Genomic DNA, 18,859 nt, shown 5'->3' with positions numbered 1-18,859 from the left:
TAAATGAATTGAATAATACAAAATATTAGCATCAAATGAAAGGTAAAATGAAAGGGAAAATTGGTCACGTTAAAGCAGTAAACGGCTCCCTCTGCTGTGCTACTCGTGTATCACTCAACTGATCCTCTCAATAAAAAAAGAGAAACCCTAAACGGTAGTGAAGAAAAACAGGAAATGATTCAAATCTTCTCTGCGTTTTTTCACGATCACTGAAGTTCATTCTGTTTCCAGCTTCAAGATGGCTTCTGCATGGCAAAGTGTCCTGTCTGTGCACCAGAGGATAGTGGACAATGGAGGTATGATGATTATTATTACTTTTCCTGCATGTACACTTGAGTCTAAACAATGAGCCGGTGTGTGTGGGAGCTGAGAGCTGCAGATGTGCTCCACAGATTGCCTTCGCATGACTTGTGGCTTGTCACATGGTTAGCTGTACTGCTACTTTGGGTGATATACGCCTGTTACACTGGTGGACAAGTAGGAGTGGCAGGAAAAGGGGAACACAAACATAGGGAGGGCTATTTCATTGTCAGATGAAAACTGTTTTTTTTTTTGCCCAAGTGCAAATTTGTTTCAATCAGAATGTGGTTTGAATTCATAAAACTGCTCACACAGCAGGTCAGCTGATCTGAACAAGAAAAATGGTAAAAACATGGTATTTCATGTGCAGACTTTTAACAAAAATCCTATTTGCAAGTTTAGGCAAATCAAGGCAGCACTTAAAACTTGTAGCTCCAGCCAGAGATGTGTCCTGTAATATATGTTTTTATTTGTTCCAGACAAGAGGACTGACCCGTGGCTGCTGGTCTACTCCCCCGTCCCGGTGGCGCTCATCGTCCTGGTGTACCTCTGTGTGGTCTGGGCCGGCCCTCGTCTGATGAAACACAGAGAACCCGTTGACCTCAAAGCTGTTCTCATTGTTTACAACTTTGCCATGGTTGGCCTGTCTGCCTACATGTTCTACGAGGTGAGTTTGGGCTGAAACCAGATCAAATATTCAGATTTACAGGCTTTATCTGCTGCTTCCTCTTAGGAACTTCTGTTTTTTGATAGGAGTTACTTTGGCGGTTTATTTCATGAATTGATTGTGTAAACTTTTACCAGTTCCTGGACACATCCCGGCTCTCAAACTACAGCCTCCTCTGTCAGCCCGTAGATTACAGCAACAGCCCGCTGGCACTCAGGGTGAGCAGGTGTCTTTCATGTCTTTGTGCAGAAATTTGGTCAAATTCACAGTAAGATAATCCAAAACACAGAATGAATAATATGTAAAACCCACATTTTTCCATTGCTCCTCCAGATGGCCAGGGCCTGCTGGTGGTTCTACTTCTCCAAAGTCATAGAGCTCAGTGACACGGTGCGTATTGATTTTAAACATTTGTAGTCTCGGTAAAATTCAGAATTCAGAGTTAAAACTGTAACAGCCTCCTCTGTGTGTGCAGGTCTTCTTCATCCTGAGGAAGAAGAACAATCAGCTGACGGTCCTTCACATTTTCCACCACGGTCCCCTGATGTTCAACTGGTGGGCGGGAATCAAGTATGTTCCTGGCGGACAGTGTAAGTCAAATCTTTCAATCATTGACTGTACGCTCTTGTTGCATGATGGAGATTGTCACTTGAGGGATAAGACTAACACTTAACATTGAAGCTGGGGTAGGCTGTGTAATTTTGGCATTGCTGGGAAAACGGAGGCTTTAGAAAATTGAAGCCGTGACAGGAGATGTAGCAAATCACAGGTCTTTTCAGAGGGACTGTGTTCCTAGTGGCAGTTCTGTTAATGCAAATGCACGCGCTCATATCTTTGGTAAAAAAAAAAAAAAAAAGATTCAGTGGCGAGGAATCCTGCTGAAAAGAGTTGCAACTATTTTATGACGTAATATACCGTAAACTTTTCTGATATGCGAATGAGTCTTTTTGTGACATACTATGAGATTACTTTTTCCACGATTTTTGACGACATGCTAATATAATGTTTTTTCATGACATTTAACAACCTTCAATGCTATGACGTTTTTTCTTGTTTTTTCTCGACATACTGTGTAATGACATTTTTTCATGATTTATGACGACATGCTATACAAGTTTTTTAATAATATGTGACGACGTGATACTACGAAATTTTTTCATATTTGACAAATACTTTATATACTTTTCATGATTTGTGACAACATGCTATACTATGATTTTTCATTGTTTTTGATGACATACCAGCCTATGACTTTTTCATGATTCTTTAAGTCATTTATACACTATAGTATTTTTTCATGAATTCTGACCACTTATTATACTATGAAGTTTTTTCATGATTTTTGATAATGTGCTATAGTATGATATTTTTGTACTGACATTTTAGTATTTTTGATGACAAGCTATACTGTGACATTTTTTCCATGACTTTTGAAAACATACTATACTATGATGTTTTTTTCCCCATAATTTTTGACAAGGGCTTACACTAGGAAGTCTTTGTTTTTAATGAAATACTTCTAAATATTCTTATTAATAAGTGTGCATTATCTCATTGTCAAATAATCTTGCTCCTTTAAATACTCAAAAAAAAAACTTAGACTTTGTTGCACCTTTTTTTGCTTGAGGCATATGTTTTTAAGCGGCAAAGCTCCTCCTTCACAGTCAAATCACAGTATCTTACCATGACTACCAAACATGGTATGTCATTCACGCTCTCATTAAGTGCCATCCTGAACCTCACTGATTCTTTCAAATCAGCTTTCTGGTGCACTCTTTTGTTTTCACTTATCACACTTATTGCTTGTGTGCCTTTGGTTAAGTTGCTGTGTATCAGTGGATGCTGACTCCTGGTCAAATGTGACTGAAATGCTCTAAAACTTAACAGTAATGTTTACAAAAAGTCTGGGCAACCTTAGTGCATATTTCCACGGTGTCTGCTGCCTCACAAGTTAAAACTTGTATAGGCTGATACTTAATTTACTCACTGTCAGTACTTGAACTCTCTTTTCTCTACATGATGCAGAATGTTTTTACTGATACACACATACAAACCCCAATTCCAATGTTGGGATGTTTGGTAAAGCGTAAATAAAAACAGAATATAATGATTTACAAATCCTTTTCAACCTATATTCAATTGATTACACTACAAAGACAAGATATTGAATGTTCAAACTGATTAACTTTATTGTTTTTTTGCAAATATTCACTCATTTTGAATTTGATGCCTGCAACACATTCCAAAAAAGCTGGGACAAGGGCATATTTACCACTGTGTTACATCACCTTTCCTTTTAACAACAATCAACAATCAGTAAGCGTTTGGGAACTGAGGACACTAATGTTGAAGCTTTGTAGGTGGAATTCTTTCCCATTTTTGCTTGATGTAGGACTTTAGTTGCTCAACAGTCCAGGGTCTCCGTTGTTGTATTTTGTGCTTCATCATGCGCTGCACAGTTTCAGTGGTCGACAGGTCTAGACTGCAGGCAGGCCAGTCTAATACCTGCACGCTTTTACGATGAAGCCACGCTGCTGTCACACATGCAGAATGTGACTTGGCATTGTCTTGCTGAAAAAGGCAGGGACGTCCCTGAAAAAGACCTTGCTTGGATGGCAGCATATGTTGCTCCACAACCTGTATGTACCTTTCAGCATTAATGGTGCCTTCACAGATGTGCAAGTTATCCATGCCATGGGCACTAACACACCCCCATACCATCGCAGATGCTGGCTTTTGAACTTTGCGCTAACAGTCTGGATGGTCCTTTTCCTCTTTGGCCCGGAGGACATGACGTCCATGATTTCCAAAGACAGTTTGAATGTGGACTTGTCAGACCACAGCACACTTTTCCGCTTTGCGTCAGTCCATCTCAGATGAGCTCGGGCCCAGAGAAGCTGGCAGCGTTTCTAGGTGTTCTTGATATATGACTTTCGCTTTGCATGGTAGAGTCTTAACTTGCACTTGTAGATGTTGTGACGAACTGTGTTGAGTGACAATGGTTTTCCGAAGTGTTCCTGAGCCCGCGTGGTAATATCCTTTACAGAATGATGTTGGTTTTGGTCACAGGCATTCAATGTTGTTTTTCGGCCTTGCTGCTTATGTGCAGAGATTTCTCCAGATTATATTATTGACTGTAGACGATTAAATCCCTAAATTCCCTGCAATTGTACATTGAGAAATGTTCTTAAACTGTTGGACTATTTGATAACGCAGTTGCTCACAAAGTGGTGAACCTTGCCCCAGCCTTGCTTACTACTTTTATACCCAATCATGACACTCACGTGTTTCCAATTAACCAGTTCACCTGTGGATTGTCCAAACTGGTGTTTTTTTGAGCATTCCTCCTCCTGTCCCAGCTTCTTTGGAACGTATTGCTGCATCAAATCCAAAATGAGTTTTTTGATTTGCAAAAAAACAAAGTTTATCAGTTTGAACATAAAATATCTTGTCTTTGTAGTACATTCAATTGAATATAGGTTGAAAAGGATTTTCAGATCATTGTATTGTTTTTATTAACGTTTTATACAACATCCCAACTTTGTTGGAATTGGGATTTGTAAATGAAACACATTTCTTGCAATTGAGCGTGTTTGCATTTTTCTGTTTATGTATTGCAGCGTTCTTCATCTGCATGGTCAACTCTTTCATCCATCTCGTGATGTATTTTTACTACGGCCTGGCTGCGCTCGGTCCGCACATGCAGAAGTACCTGTGGTGGAAGAGATACCTCACCTCTCTGCAGCTGGTGAGTAGCCTCCCTCTTCATATTTGGAAAATCTTTTGCTGGCAAACCTTGGGTCCTGGTATTTTACAGCATACTTAGTGTGACACTTTTTTTTCATGATTTTTGATCCACATGATTGCCAGGACCTAAGGTTTTCCAGCACATCATTGAGTTGTAACAAGAGTTCAGTGTTATGTTTGTGGCTGATCCGAACTTTCTCTTTGACTGCTTTTCCAGGTGCAGCTCATGCTGTTTCTCCTGCACTCAGGCTACAACCTTTTTGCGGAGTGCGACTTCCCCGATGCCATGAACATGTTGGTGTTTACCTACTGTGTCACCCTCATCATCCTCTTCAGTAACTTCTATTATCAGAGCTACCTCAAGAAGAAGCAGAAATAAAGGCGCAACGGTGAGGCCTCACACACAAACACTGCAGCTTTATAAGAGGAGCTGACGGTGTTATCAGCTTGAGTGTTTTCTGTCTGCAGTATTTGCTAGTGTCCACTAGAGGGAACAACATGTCCATTGTTTTAACATTTTTCTCATGGTGTCAGACTTGAAAGGCCTGTGTAATTAATCCGAACAATTTGAGTTCCCTCTGCTTTTTCAGTATCATATGTAATCTAAATGTGTTTTAAAAAATGGAGCCAGTGATCATTCAATTATTTATTTCTTAAACTGAGAAATGACAAACATTCAAATGATTGCTGTAAACAAACTGTACATTTTATACACATAATAATAAAGTAGGTTTGTTTCTCTGCATTATTGCAGAATTAATAAGTTCAAACCCTCCTTCAGAGATTAATCCAAAAAGACATTTAACAACATAATACAGAAATGCAAACATTTGTTTTCCCACTGCTAAAACAACACGGCAAAATGATATATTCTTTTCTACACTTAATCAAATAGATTGAAAGATGTAGATTACAGAGAATAACACGAGGAGGGAGAGGACATTTCATTTCCATCCAGGAGTGTTGTAGTGTTTGAAGTTTATGTATTAAAGAGAGAGTTTGGATCTTTTGAAGCGGGGTTGTATTGGGTTATCTATAGTCAGAGTCAGAAATAACCCTTTAAAACTCCAAAGTCGCACAATAGCGCAAACTGAGGCTGCAGTAGACCAACAGCCCCCATGTTCTGCGAGGTAAAATTACTGTTTTTCATCAGTTTCTCAGTGGCTTCGGAGAGAGCATAGATGTGCACCACCAAAGTAAAGTGGTGAAAATATACTAAATATAGCATACACTTAAACTGATTGATTTGATTCCTTAGGTGACTAAAATGTCTTGCTGCTTAGCAGGACGGCACTCTGGTCTGCCTCATTAAACTCAGGACGTGTCGTAACACTGACTATAGATAAGTACCTCGTGCAACCACGTATCAAAAAAATCCAAACTATCCCTTAAACACTGAAAAAACTGTATGTGTATGTGATGAGTTCTTGCCCAACAAATTTGACTGAGTTTAAGAAATAAAGCATATGGATCTTTTAAAATAAGAGACGTGTGTTTAATTTCTTTCTTCGACTTACAGTAAGAATGGGAAGAACCAGATCTTTTTCTGAGGAACCATTAGATAATTTTACATGTGAAAATTATTCACAAAGACATAGAAATTACTGTTTGCTGCCTGTGGTGAGAAATTCACGTTTAAAGCCGTCAGAAGCCTTAAAGGTTGGGAATCACTGCTCTTACCTATCTGGACTATTGGGCAGTTGCACCTTGAGCATCAGACAGTGTCAGGTGAGAAGAAGAGAAGATAGGATCCAAGTGTTAGGCGATGGGTGTGGTGAAGCGTTCCCTGCTCCAGTGTTGCTCTATGTCTCCGTGTAGACAGACGACATGTGGCTCAGGCTGCGGTCGAAGTTGCCCACCTGGAAGAAGATGCTCTCTTCTGGGCTGGAGGAGAACTGGCACCCTGCGCTGCCTTGTAGTTCCTGGGTCAGGTTAAAGCCTGCAATAGACACGTTAAAAAGCAGTTTGTTTAAAGTTTTTATATTTGAGAGGAAATTATATTATACGTGGTAGATTGACCTTTAAACAAAATGAGGAGTAAATAACAAAAACATCAGCCACAATCAGTGCATGCCTGTTCTGGCTAAAATGTGCTCACCTGCAGTGCCAGTGTTGCTAGTTGACATGTGGAAGCCATTGTGCTGATGGGAAGTGTAGGCGTGAGAATCTCCTGGGACGTGGACACCACTGACAGTTTGCTCCATCCTGTAGGAGTCTCCGAAATGAAAGCAGCTCTGAAAACTGCCTTGGTATTCTAGGAAATAAGAAAAGATGTTGAGGAGTGAGGAGGAGAAAAATAGAAGCCAGACTTGATTGACTGCCACCAGTGTCTATGGGCGATTGTTTCCAGGGTCAGTAAGCATCCCCTCCATCCGGATGAAACTTAATGTGGATCTCGAATTATGACAATGCTATATTTGTGCTCGTGCTAACTGTGCCAGCCCCACTAGTATGTAACATTCGTCCCCATCGTCTCAAGTTTGTACTCAGAATGGACCGCAGGAGTCACGATAATGGGAAAGCAGCTTTGCCTGGAGCGCTTTTACGCAACTCCCCGACCACAGCGCGGTTAGAGAGACGTCCATGTGTAGATCTTTACAGGGAAAACAGTGTTTAAGGCATTAGGAAAAAGGGTCTGGAGTGACAGCTGAGCCTGCCATGCTAGGACGTTGAGAGACAGCTGAATACATGAGCCAGCATTTTGTTGGCTAATTCAGCTCAGGGAAAAGGCTTCCGGCATGTGGTTTTCCCTACTCTGTCTCTACGACTCTAATCTCTTTCTGTGCTAAAAATGCTCTGACAGAGCCACGGGCCTTTCATGTGGGCCTGCTCGTACAGCGAGTGTTTGAAAAAGGACACAGGGGTGTTCTTATGTATATATTCAAGTGATCTGACACTGTAAATCCCCTCGTAGGAAGTTATAAAAAAAAGTACATGTTACTGAATCACCTGCAACAGGAAAAATTTCAGGATATTAAATTGAAACGCCAATGAACATTTTTAAATACACGCCAAGACAGATTTCCTGAAACAAGTTACATTCAGCCAGATGTCTTTGGGTCAGTCTTACCGTCATTGGCAGACTGATGGTGGTGATAGTGGGAGTAGGGCTTGTGGTGGGATAGGCCATGCTGTTTGTCCACAGGAGGAGGTGGAGGGGGCGTCCCTGTTCCCTTCATCCCCGGAGACAAGAGGGGACCTGACACCCTGGAGGAGACACAAAAAAGGGTGAGTGAAATATACATTTTAACTTCTTGATGTGTTATTCAATCCTTTCTAGACAGTCTGAATAATTCCTCAATAAAACGCTTCATGCATCGTGACATCCCAATCAAAGCAGGAGCTGCATGTCGGCCGGCTAACCACATGATCCAACAATCCAGCGGAGCAGTTAGTGATCCTAAACACACAGAAGAAGAAACATTCCAGGCGTGTGGAAACTTGGGCTCCCCACACGTAATCGTCCTCCTACCACATATTATGATCTTAAGTCAACAAACAGCAGAGTGTGCATTCGAGTGAAACCAGCCCCCCACCCCATTCAAAACACACACACACACACACACACACACACAAACAAACACAACCCACCATTGCTGTATCACCAAGCTTTGTGGCCTGGAGAGAAAAAAGCACAATAGTATTTACTTTCACGATTTTTGAGAAAAAGAAGTATTAAGACAAAAACAGCTGAAAACCACATAAAATAGCATACAGGGAAAAAAGTAATGGCATAGATAGCTGCAAAAACGTCCAAAACACCATAATTTCACATGATCCAAAAAAAACGACCAAAAATGCAAAACTGTACTAAGGTGAAAAATGTCAAAATATGGCACCTAGTGGGTCAGTGGATAGAGCGGGGCCCCATGTACAGAGGTTATGTCCTCCCTGTCCCTCTGTCCTGTCCATTAAAGGCAATAAACGCCAAAAAATGACCCAAATGACCCAGAATGCAAAACTACAATATGTCAAAAAATGTCAAAATAGGGCATGCCCCAAAAACAGCAGAAAAAAGCATGAAATAGCGTGCTAAGATAAGCCATAGCATAGTATGGTGCATAAATGACAAAAAAAACCTGGATATAACATGTCAGAAAACATTAACACTATTTTATGCTGTTTTGAGGTGTTTTCAGCTGTTTTTGGGACGTGTCATATTTTGATATTTTTAGCCTTACTATAGCCTTGCCTCCTGGGTCATTTTTTCAACATGCATAATTATGGTGTTTTTGGCTGTTTTTGTAAAATTCATTGCTTTGGCGTGTCTCTGCATGCTATTTTATGCTGTTTTGAGGTGTTTTGAGCTGTTTTTGGGACGTGTCATATTTTGATATTTTTAGCCTTACTATAGCCTTGCCTTTTGGGTCATTCTTTCAACATGCATTATTAGGGTGTTTTTGGCAGTTTTTGTAAAATTCATTGCTTTGGCGTGTCTCGGCACGCTATTTTAAGCTGTTTTGAGGTGTTTTCAGCTGTTTTTGGGACGTGTCATATTTTGATATTTTTAGCCTTACTATAGCCTTGCCTTCTGGGTCATTTTTTCAACATGCATAATTATGGTGTTTTTGGCTGTTTTTGTAAAATTCATCGCTTTGGCGTGTCTCTGCACGCTATTTTATTCTGTTTTGAGGTGTTTTGAGCTGTTTTTGGGACGTGTCATATTTTGACATTTTTAGCCTTACTATAGCCTTGCCTTTTGGGTCATTTTTTCAACATGCATAATTATGGTGTTTTTGGCTATTTATGTATAATTCATTGCTTTGGCGTGTCTCTGCACGCTATTTTAAGCTGTTTTGAGGTGTTTTCAGCTGTTTTTGGGACGTGTCATATTTTGATATTTTTAGCCTTACTATAGCCTTGCCTTTTGTGTCATTCTTTCAACATGCATTATTAGGGTGTTTTTGGCAGTTTTGTAAAATTCATTGCTTTGGCGTGTCTCTGCACGCTATTTTAGGCTGTTTTGGGGTGTTTTGAGCTGTTTTTGGGACGTGTCATATTTTGACATTTTTAGCCTTACTATAGCCTTGCCTTTTGGGTCATTCTTTCAACATGCATTATTAGGGTGTTTTTGGCTATTTTTGCATAATTCATTGCTTTGGCGTGTCTCTGCACGCTATTTTAAGCCGTTTTGAGGTGTTTTGAGCTGTTTTTGGGACGTGTCATATTTTGACATTTTTAGCCTTACTATAGCCTTGCCTTTTGGGTCATTTTTCAACATGCCTAATTATGCTGTTTTTGGCTATTTTTTACAAAATTCATTGCTTTGGCGTGTCTCTGCACGCTATTTTAAGCTGTTTTGAGGTGTTTTGAGCTGTTTTTGGGACGTGTCATATTTTGACATTTTTAGCCTTACTATAGCCTTGCCTTTTGGGTCATTCTTTCAACATGCATTATTAGGGTGTTTTTGGCTGTTTTTGTGAAATTCATTGCTTTGGCGTGTCTCTGCATGCTATTTTAAGCTGTTTTGAGGTGTTTTGAGCTGTTTTTGGGACGTGTCATATTTTGACATTTTTAGCCTTACTATAGCCTTGCCTTTTGGGTCATTTTTTCAACATGCATTATTAGGGTGTTTTTGGCAGTTTTTGTGAAATTCATTGCTTTGGCGTGACTCTGCACGCTATTTTAAGCTGTTTTGAGGTGTTTTGAGCTGTTTTTGGGACGTGTCATATTTTGACATTTTTAGCCTTACTATAGCCTTGCCTTTTGGGTCATTTTTCAACATGCATTATTAGGGTGTTTTTGGCTATTTTTGCATAATTCATTGCTTTGGCGTGTCTCTGCATGCTATTTTCTGCTGTTTTCAGGTGTTTTGAGCTGTTTTTGGGATGTGTCATATTTTGACATTTTTAGCCTTACTATAGCCTTGCCTTTTGGGTCATTTTTTCAACATGCCTAATTATGCTGTTTTTGGCTATTTTTACAAAATTCATTGCTTTGGCGTGTCTCTGCACGCTATTTTATGCTGTTTTGAGGTGTTTTGAGCTGTTTTTGGGATGTGTCATATTTTGACATTTTTAGCCTTACTATAGCCTTGCCTTTTGGGTCATTTTTTCAACATGCCTAATTATGCTGTTTTTGGCTATTTTTACAAAATTCATTGCTTTACGTGTCTCTGCATGCTATTTTAAGCTGTTTTGAGGTGTTTTGAGCTGTTTTTGGGACGTGTCATATTTTGACATTTTTAGCCTTACTATAGCCTTGCCTTTTGGGTCATTTTTTCAACATGCCTAATTATGGTGTTTTTGGCTATTTTTGCAAAATTCATCGCTTTGGCGTGTCTCTGCACGCTATTTTATGGTATTTTGAGGTGTTTTCAGCTATTTTTGGGACGTGCAATATTTTGACATTTTGAGCCTTACTATAGCCTTGCCTTTTGGGTCATTTTTGCAACATGCATTATTAGGGTGTTTTTGGCTATTATTGCAAAATTCATTGCTTTGGCGTGTCTCTGCACGCTATTTTAAGCTATTTTGAGGTGTTTTGAGCTGTTTTTGGGACGTGTCATATTTTGACATTTTTAGCCTTACTATAGCCTTGCCTTTTGGGTCATTTTTTCAACATGCCTAATTATGGTGTTTTTGGCTATTTTTGCAAAATTCATTGCTTTGGCGTGTCTCTGCACGCTATTTTAAGCTGTTTTGAGGTGTTTTGAGCTGTTTTTGGGACGTGTCATATTTTGACATTTTAGCCTTACTATAGCCTTGCCTTTTGGGTCATTTTTTCAACATGCATTATTAGGGTGTTTTTGGCTATTTTTGCAAAATTCATTGCTTTGGCGTGTCTCTGCACGCTATTTTAAGCCGTTTTGAGGTGTTTTGAGCTGTTTTTGGGACGTGTCATATTTTGACATTTTTAGCCTTACTATAGCCTTGCCTTTTGGGTCATTTTTTCAACATGCATTATTAAGGTGTTTTTGGCTGTTTTATAAAATTCATTGCTTTGGCGTGTCTCTGCATGCTATTTTATGCTGTTTTGAGGTGTTTTGAGCTGTTTTTGGGACGTGTCATATTTTGACATTTTTAGCCTTACTATAGCCTTGCCTTTTGGGTCATTTTTCAACATGCATATTTATGCTATTTTTGGCTATTTTTGCAAAATTCATTGCTTTGGCGTGTCTCTGCACGCTATTTTAAGCCGTTTTGAGCTGTTTTTGGGACGTGTCATATTTTGACATTTTTAGCCTTACTATAGCCTTGCCGTTTGGGTCATTTTTTCAACATGCCTAATTATGGTGTTTTTGGCTATTTTTGCAAAATTCGTTGCTTTGGCGTGTCTCTGCACGCTATTTTAAGCTGTTTTGAGGTGTTTTGAGCTGTTTTTGGGACGTGTCATATTTTGACATTTTTAGCCTTACTATAGCCTTGCCTTTTGGGTCATTTTTTCAACATGCATTATTAAGGTGTTTTTGGCTGTTTTTATAAAATTCATTGCTTTGGCGTGTCTCTGCATGCTATTTTATGCTGTTTTGAGGTGTTTTGAGGTCTTTTTGGGACGTGTCATATTTTGACATTTTTAGCCTTACTATAGCCTTGCCTTTTGGGTCATTTTTCAACATGCATAATTATGCTGTTTTTGGCTATTTTGCAAAATTCATTGCTTTGGCGTGTCTCTGCACGCTATTTTAAGCCGTTTTGAGGTGTTTTGAGGTGTTTTTGGGACGTGTCATATTTTGACATTTTTAGCCTTACTATAGCCTTGCCTTTTGGGTCATTTTTCAACATGCATTATTAGGGTGTTTTTGGCTATTTTGCAAAATTCATTGCTTTGGCGTGTCTCTGCACGCTATTTTAAGCTGTTTTGAGGTGTTTTGAGCTGTTTTTGGGACGTGTCATATTTTGACATTTTTAGCCTTGCCTTTTGGGTCATTTTTTCAACATGCATTATTAAGGTGTTTTTGGCTGTTTTTATAAAATTCATTGCTTTGGCGTGTCTCTGCATGCTATTTTATGCTGTTTTGAGGTGTTTTGAGCTGTTTTTGGGACGTGTCATATTTTGACATTTTTAGCCTTACTATAGCCTTGCCTTTTGGGTCATTTTTTCAACATGCCTAATTATGGTGTTTTTGGCTATTTTTGCATAATTCATTGCTTTGGCGTGTCTCTGCACGCTATTTTAAGCTGTTTTGAGGTGTTTTGAGCTGTTTTTGGGACGTGTCATATTTTGACATTTTTAGCCTTACTATAGTCTTGTCTTTTGGGTCATTTTTTCATAATGCATTATTAGGGTGTTTTTGGCTATTTTGCAAAATTCATCGCTTTGGCGTGTCTCTGCACGCTATTTTAAGCTGTTTTGAGCTGTTTTGAGCTATTTTTGGGACGTGTCATATTTTGACATTTTTAGCCTTACTATAGCCTTGCCTTTTGGGTCATTTTTTCAACATGCCTAATTATGGTGTTTTTGGCTATTTTTGCAAAATTCATCGCTTTGGCGTGTCTCTGCACGCTATTTTAAGCCGTTTTGAGGTGTTTTGAGCTGTTTTTGGGACGTGTCATATTTTGACATTTTTAGCCTTACTATAGCCTTGCCTTTTGGGTCATTTTTTCAACATGCCTAATTATGGTGTTTTTGGCTATTTTTGCAAAATTCATCGCTTTGGCGTGTCTCTGCACGCTATTTTAAGCTGTTTTGAGCTGTTTTGAGCTGTTTTTGGGACGTGTCATATTTTGACATTTTTAGCCTTACTATAGCCTTGCCTTTTGGGTCATTTTTTCAACATGCATTATTAAGGTGTTTTTGGCTGTTTTTATAAAATTCATTGCTTTGGCGTGTCTCTGCATGCTATTTTATGCTGTTTTGAGGTGTTTTGAGCTGTTTTTGGGACGTGTCATATTTTGACATTTTAGCCTTACTATAGCCTTGCCTTTTGGGTCATTTTTTCAACATGCATAATTATGGTGTTTTTGGCTATTTTTGCAAAATTCATTGCTTTGGCGTGTCTCTGCACGCTATTTTAAGCTGTTTTGAGGTGTTTTGAGCTGTTTTTGGGACGTGTCATATTTTGACATTTTTAGCCTTACTATAGCCTTGCCTTTTGGGTCATTTTTTCAACATGCATTATTAAGGTGTTTTTGGCTGTTTTTATAAAATTCATTGCTTTGGCGTGTCTCTGCATGCTATTTTATGCTGTTTTGAGGTGTTTTGAGCTGTTTTTGGGACGTGTCATATTTTGACATTTTTAGCCTTACTATAGCCTTGCCTTTTGGGTCATTTTTTCAACATGCATAATTATGCTGTTTTTGGCTATTTTTGCAAAATTCATTGCTTTGGCGTGTCTCTGCACGCTATTTTAAGCCGTTTTGAGGTGTTTTGAGGTGTTTTTGGGACGTGTCATATTTTGACATTTTTAGCCTTACTATAGCCTTGCCTTTTGGGTCATTTTTTCAACATGCATTATTAGGGTGTTTTTGGCTATTTTTGCAAAATTCATCGCTTTGGCGTGTCTCTGCACGCTATTTTAAGCTGTTTGAGGTGTTTTGAGGTGTTTTTGGGACGTGTCATATTTTGACATTTTTAGCCTTACTATAGCCTTGCCTTTTGGGTCATTTTTTCAACATGCATTATTAGGGTGTTTTTGGCTATTTTTGCAAAATTCATCGCTTTGGCGTGTCTCTGCACGCTATTTTAAGCTGTTTTGAGCTGTTTTGAGCTGTTTTTGGGACGTGTCATATTTTGACATTTTTAGCCTTACTATAGCCTTGCCTTTTGGGTCATTTTTTCAACATGCATTATTAAGGTGTTTTTGGCTGTTTTTATAAAATTCATTGCTTTGGCGTGTCTCTGCATGCTATTTTATGCTGTTTTGAGGTGTTTTGAGCTGTTTTTGGGACGTGTCATATTTTGACATTTTTAGCCTTACTATAGCCTTGCCTTTTGGGTCATTTTTTCAACATGCCTAATTATGGTGTTTTTGGCTATTTTTGCATAATTCATTGCTTTGGCGTGTCTCTGCACACTATTTTAAGCTGTTTTGAGGTGTTTTGAGCTGTTTTTGGGACGTGTCATATTTTGACATTTTTAGCCTTACTATAGCCTTGCCTTTTGGGTCATTTTTCAACATGCATTATTAGGGTGTTTTTGGCTATTTTGCAAAATACATCGCTTTGGCGTGTCTCTGCACGCTATTTTAAGCTGTTTTGAGGTGTTTTGAGCTGTTTTTGGGACGTGTCATATTTTGACATTTTTAGCCTTACTATAGCCTTGCCTTTTTGGTCATTTTGTCACCATGCATTATTATGGTGTTTTGGCTATTTTTGCAAAATTCATCGCTTTGGCGTGTCTCTGCACGCTATTTTAAGCCGTTTTGAGGTGTTTTGTGGTGTTTTTGGGACGTGTCATATTTTGACATTTTTAGCCTTACTATAGCCTTGCCTTTTGGGTCATTTTTTCAACATGCCTAATTATGGTGTTTTTGGCTATTTTTGCAAAATTCATCGCTTACGTGTCTCTGCACGCTATTTTAAGCTGTTTTGAGCTGTTTTGAGCTGTTTTTGGGACGTGTCATATTTTGACATTTTTATGCTTACTATAGCCTTGCCTTTTGGGTCATTTTTTCAACATGCATTATTAAGGTGTTTTTGGCTGTTTTTATAAAATTCATTGCTTTGGCGTGTCTCTGCATGCTATTTTATGCTGTTTTGAGGTGTTTTGAGCTGTTTTTGGGACGTGTCATATTTTGACATTTTAGCCTTACTATAGCCTTGCCTTTTGGGTCATTTTTTCAACATGCCTAATTATGGTGTTTTTGGCTATTTTTTGCAAAATTCATCGCTTTGGCGTGTCTCTGCACGCTATTTTAAGCTGTTTTGAGCTGTTTTGAGCTGTTTTTGGGACGTGTCATATTTTGACATTTTTAGCCTTACTATAGCCTTGCCTTTTGGGTCATTTTTTCAACATGCCTAATTATGCTGTTTTTGGCTATTTTTGCAAAATTCATTGCTTTGGCGTGTCTTTGCACGCTATTTTAAGCTGTTTTGAGGTGTTTTGAGCTGTTTTTGGGACGTGTCATATTTTGACATTTTTAGCCTTACTATAGCCTTGCCTTTTGGGTCATTTTTTCAACATGCATAATTATGGTGTTTTTGGCTATTTTTGCAAAATTCATCGCTTTGGCGTGTCTCTGCACGCTATTTTAAGCTGTTTTGAGCTGTTTTGAGGTGTTTTGGGACGTGTCATATTTTGACATTTTTAGCCTTACTATAGCCTTGCCTTTTGGGTCATTTTTCAACATGCATTATTAGGGTGTTTTTGGCTATTTTGCAAAATTCATTGCTTTGGCGTGTCTCTGCACGCTATTTTAAGCTGTTTTGAGGTGTTTTGAGCTGTTTTTGGGACGTGTCATATTTTGATATTTTTAGCCTTACTATAGCCTTGCCTTTTGGGTCATTTTTTCAACATGCATTATTAGGGTGTTTTTGGCTATTTTTGCAAAATTCATTGCTTTGGCGTGTCTCTGCACGCTATTTTAAGCTGTTTTGAGGTGTTTTGAGCTGTTTTTGGGATGTGTCATATTTTGACATTTTTAGCCTTACTATAGCCTTGCCTTTTGGGTCATTTTTTCAACATGCATTATTAGGGTGTTTTTGGCTATTTTTGCAAAATTCATCGCTTTGGCGTGTCTCTGCACGCTATTTTAAGCTGTTTTGAGGTGTTTTGAGGTGTTTTTGGGACGTGTCATATTTTGACATTTTAGCCTTACTATAGCCTTGCCTTTTGGGTCATTTTTCAACATGCATTATTAGGGTGTTTTGGCTATTTTTGCAAAATTCATTGCTTTGGCGTGTCTCTGCACGCTATTTTAAGTTGTTTTGAGGTGTTTGGAGCTGTTTTTGGGATGTGTCATATTTTGACATTTGGAGCCTTACTATAGCCGTGCCTTTTGGGTCATTTTTCAACATGCATTATTAGGGTGTTTTGGCTATTTTTGCAAAATTCATTGCTTTGGCGTGTCTCTGCACGCTATTTTAAGCTGTTTTGAGGTGTTTTGAGCTGTTTTTGGGACGTGTCATATTTTGACATTTTTAGCCTTGCCTTTTGGGTCATTTTTTCAACATGCATTATTAAGGTGTTTTTGGCTGTTTTATAAAATTCATTGCTTTGGCGTGTCTCTGCATGCTATTTTATGCTGTTTTGAGGTGTTTTGAGCTGTTTTTGGGACGTGTCATATTTTGACATTTTTAGCCTTACTATAGCCTTGCCTTTTGGGTCATTTTTTCAACATGCATTATTAGGGTGTTTTTGGCTATTTTTGCAAAATTCATTGCTTTGGCGTGTCTCTGCACGCTATTTTAAGCTGTTTTGAGGTGTTTTGAGCTGTTTTTGGGACGTGTCATATTTTGACATTTTTAGCCTTACTATAGCCTTGCCTTTTGGGTCATTTTTCAACATGCATAATTATGGTGTTTTTGGCTATTTTTGCAAAATTCATTGCTTTGGCGTGTCTCTGCATGCTATTTTATGCTGTTTTGAGGTGTTTTGAGCTGTTTTTGGGACGTGTCATATTTTGACATTTTTAGCCTTACTATAGCCTTGCCTTTTGGGTCATTTTTTCAACATGCATTATTAGGGTGTTTTTGGCTATTTTTGCAAAATTCATCGCTTTGGCGTGTCTCTGCACGCTATTTTAAGCCGTTTTGAGCTGTTTTGAGCTGTTTTTGGGACGTGTCATATTTTGACATTTTTAGCCTTACTATAGCCTTGCCTTTTGGGTCATTTTTTCAACATGCCTAATTATGCTGTTTTTGGCTATTTTTGCAAAATTCATTGCTTTGGCGTGTCTCTGCACGCTATTTTAAGCCGTTTTGAGGTGTTTTGAGCTGTTTTTGGGACGTGTCATATTTTGACATTTTTAGCCTTACTATAGCCTTGCCTTTTGGGTCATTTTTTCAACATGCATTATTAGGGTGTTTTTGGCTATTTTTGCAAAATTCATTGCTTTGGCGTGTCTCTGCACGCCATTTTAAGCCGTTTTGAGGTGTTTTTGGGATGTGTCATATTTTGACATTTTTAGCCTTACTATAGCCTTGCCTTTTGGGTCATTTTTTCAACATGCATAATTATGCTTTTTTTGGCTATATTTGCAAAATTCATTGCTTTGGCGTGTCTTTGCACGCTATTTTAAGCTGTTTTGAGCTGTTTTGAGCTGTTTTTGGGACGTGTCATATTTTGACATTTTTAGCCTTACTATAGCCTTGCCTTTTGGGTCATTTTTCAACATGCCTAATTATGGTGTTTTTGGCTATTTTTGCAAAAGTCATCGCTTACGTGTCTCTGCACGCTATTTTAAGCTGTTTTGAGGTGTTTTGAGCTGTTTTTGGGACGTGTCATATTTTGACATTTTTAGCCTTACTATAGCCTTGCCTTTTGGGTCATTTTTCAACATGCATTATTAGGGTGTTTTGGCTATTTTTGCAAAATTCATTGCTTTGGCGTGTCTTTGCATGCTATTTTAAGCTGTTTTGAGCTGTTTTGAGCTGTTTTTGGGATGTGTCATATTTTGACATTTTTAGCCTTACTATAGCCTTGCCTTTTGGGTCATTTTTTCAACATGCCTAATTATGCTGTTTTTGGCTATTTTTGCAAAATTCATTGCTTTGGCGTGTCTCTGCACGCTATTTTAAGCCGTTTTGAGGTGTTTTGAGCTGTTTTTGGGACGTGTCATATTTTGACATTTTTAGCCTTACTATAGCCTTGCCTTTTGGGTCATTTTTTCAACATGCATTATTAGGGTGTTTTTGGCTATTTTTGCAAAATTCATTGCTTTTACGTGTCTCTGCACGCTATTTTAAGCTGTTTTGAGGTGTTTTGAGCTGTTTTTGGGACGTGTCATATTTTGACATTTTTAGCCTTACTATAGCCTTGCCTTTTGGGTCATTTTTCAACATGCATTATTAAGGTGTTTTTGGCTGTTTTTATAAAATTCATTGCTTTGGCGTGTCTCTGCATGCTATTTTATGCTGTTTTGAGGTGTTTTGAGGTGTTTTTGGGACGTGTCATATTTTGACATTTTTAGCCTTACTATAGCCTTGCCTTTTGGGTCATTTTTTCAACATGCATAATTATGCTGTTTTTGGCTATTTTTGCAAAATTCATTGCTTTGGCGTGTCTCTGCACGCTATGTTAAGCCGTTTTGAGGTGTTTTGAGGT

General features: G+C 38.6%; 2 protein-coding genes across 2 annotated transcripts in view; one reads left to right on the top strand and one right to left on the bottom strand.

The window, feature by feature from the left end:
• The first annotated feature begins 156 nt into the window (after nt 1-156).
• LOC121938512 (very long chain fatty acid elongase 4-like) lies at nt 157-6,198 on the top strand. Its single transcript, XM_042481754.2, has 7 exons — nt 157-296; nt 780-967; nt 1,105-1,185; nt 1,301-1,357; nt 1,443-1,557; nt 4,588-4,715; nt 4,932-6,198. The coding sequence occupies exons 1-7, from the start codon at nt 239-241 to the stop codon at nt 5,091-5,093; spliced, it is 789 nt and encodes a 262-aa protein (XP_042337688.1). The 5' UTR covers nt 157-238; the 3' UTR covers nt 5,094-6,198.
• glis1b (GLIS family zinc finger 1b) overlaps nt 5,633-18,859 on the bottom strand; it is a 132,003-nt gene continuing 118,776 nt past the window's right edge. The window contains exons 10-12 of the mRNA XM_088077843.1: nt 7,785-7,921; nt 6,813-6,968; nt 5,633-6,653 (exon numbers count right to left, since the gene is read on the bottom strand). Of these exons, the coding sequence (XP_087933969.1) occupies nt 6,517-6,653; nt 6,813-6,968; nt 7,785-7,921 (430 nt within the window). The 3' untranslated portion in view covers nt 5,633-6,516. The remainder of the gene's footprint in view (nt 6,654-6,812; nt 6,969-7,784; nt 7,922-18,859) is intronic.

The sequence above is a fragment of the Plectropomus leopardus genome, chromosome 5, assembly GCF_026936395.1.
Source record: "Plectropomus leopardus strain MGB_pleo_1.0 chromosome 5, ASM2693639v1, whole genome shotgun sequence".
NCBI lineage: Eukaryota > Metazoa > Chordata > Actinopteri > Perciformes > Serranidae > Plectropomus > Plectropomus leopardus.
This window is presented reverse-complemented; position numbering and strand designations above follow the sequence as displayed.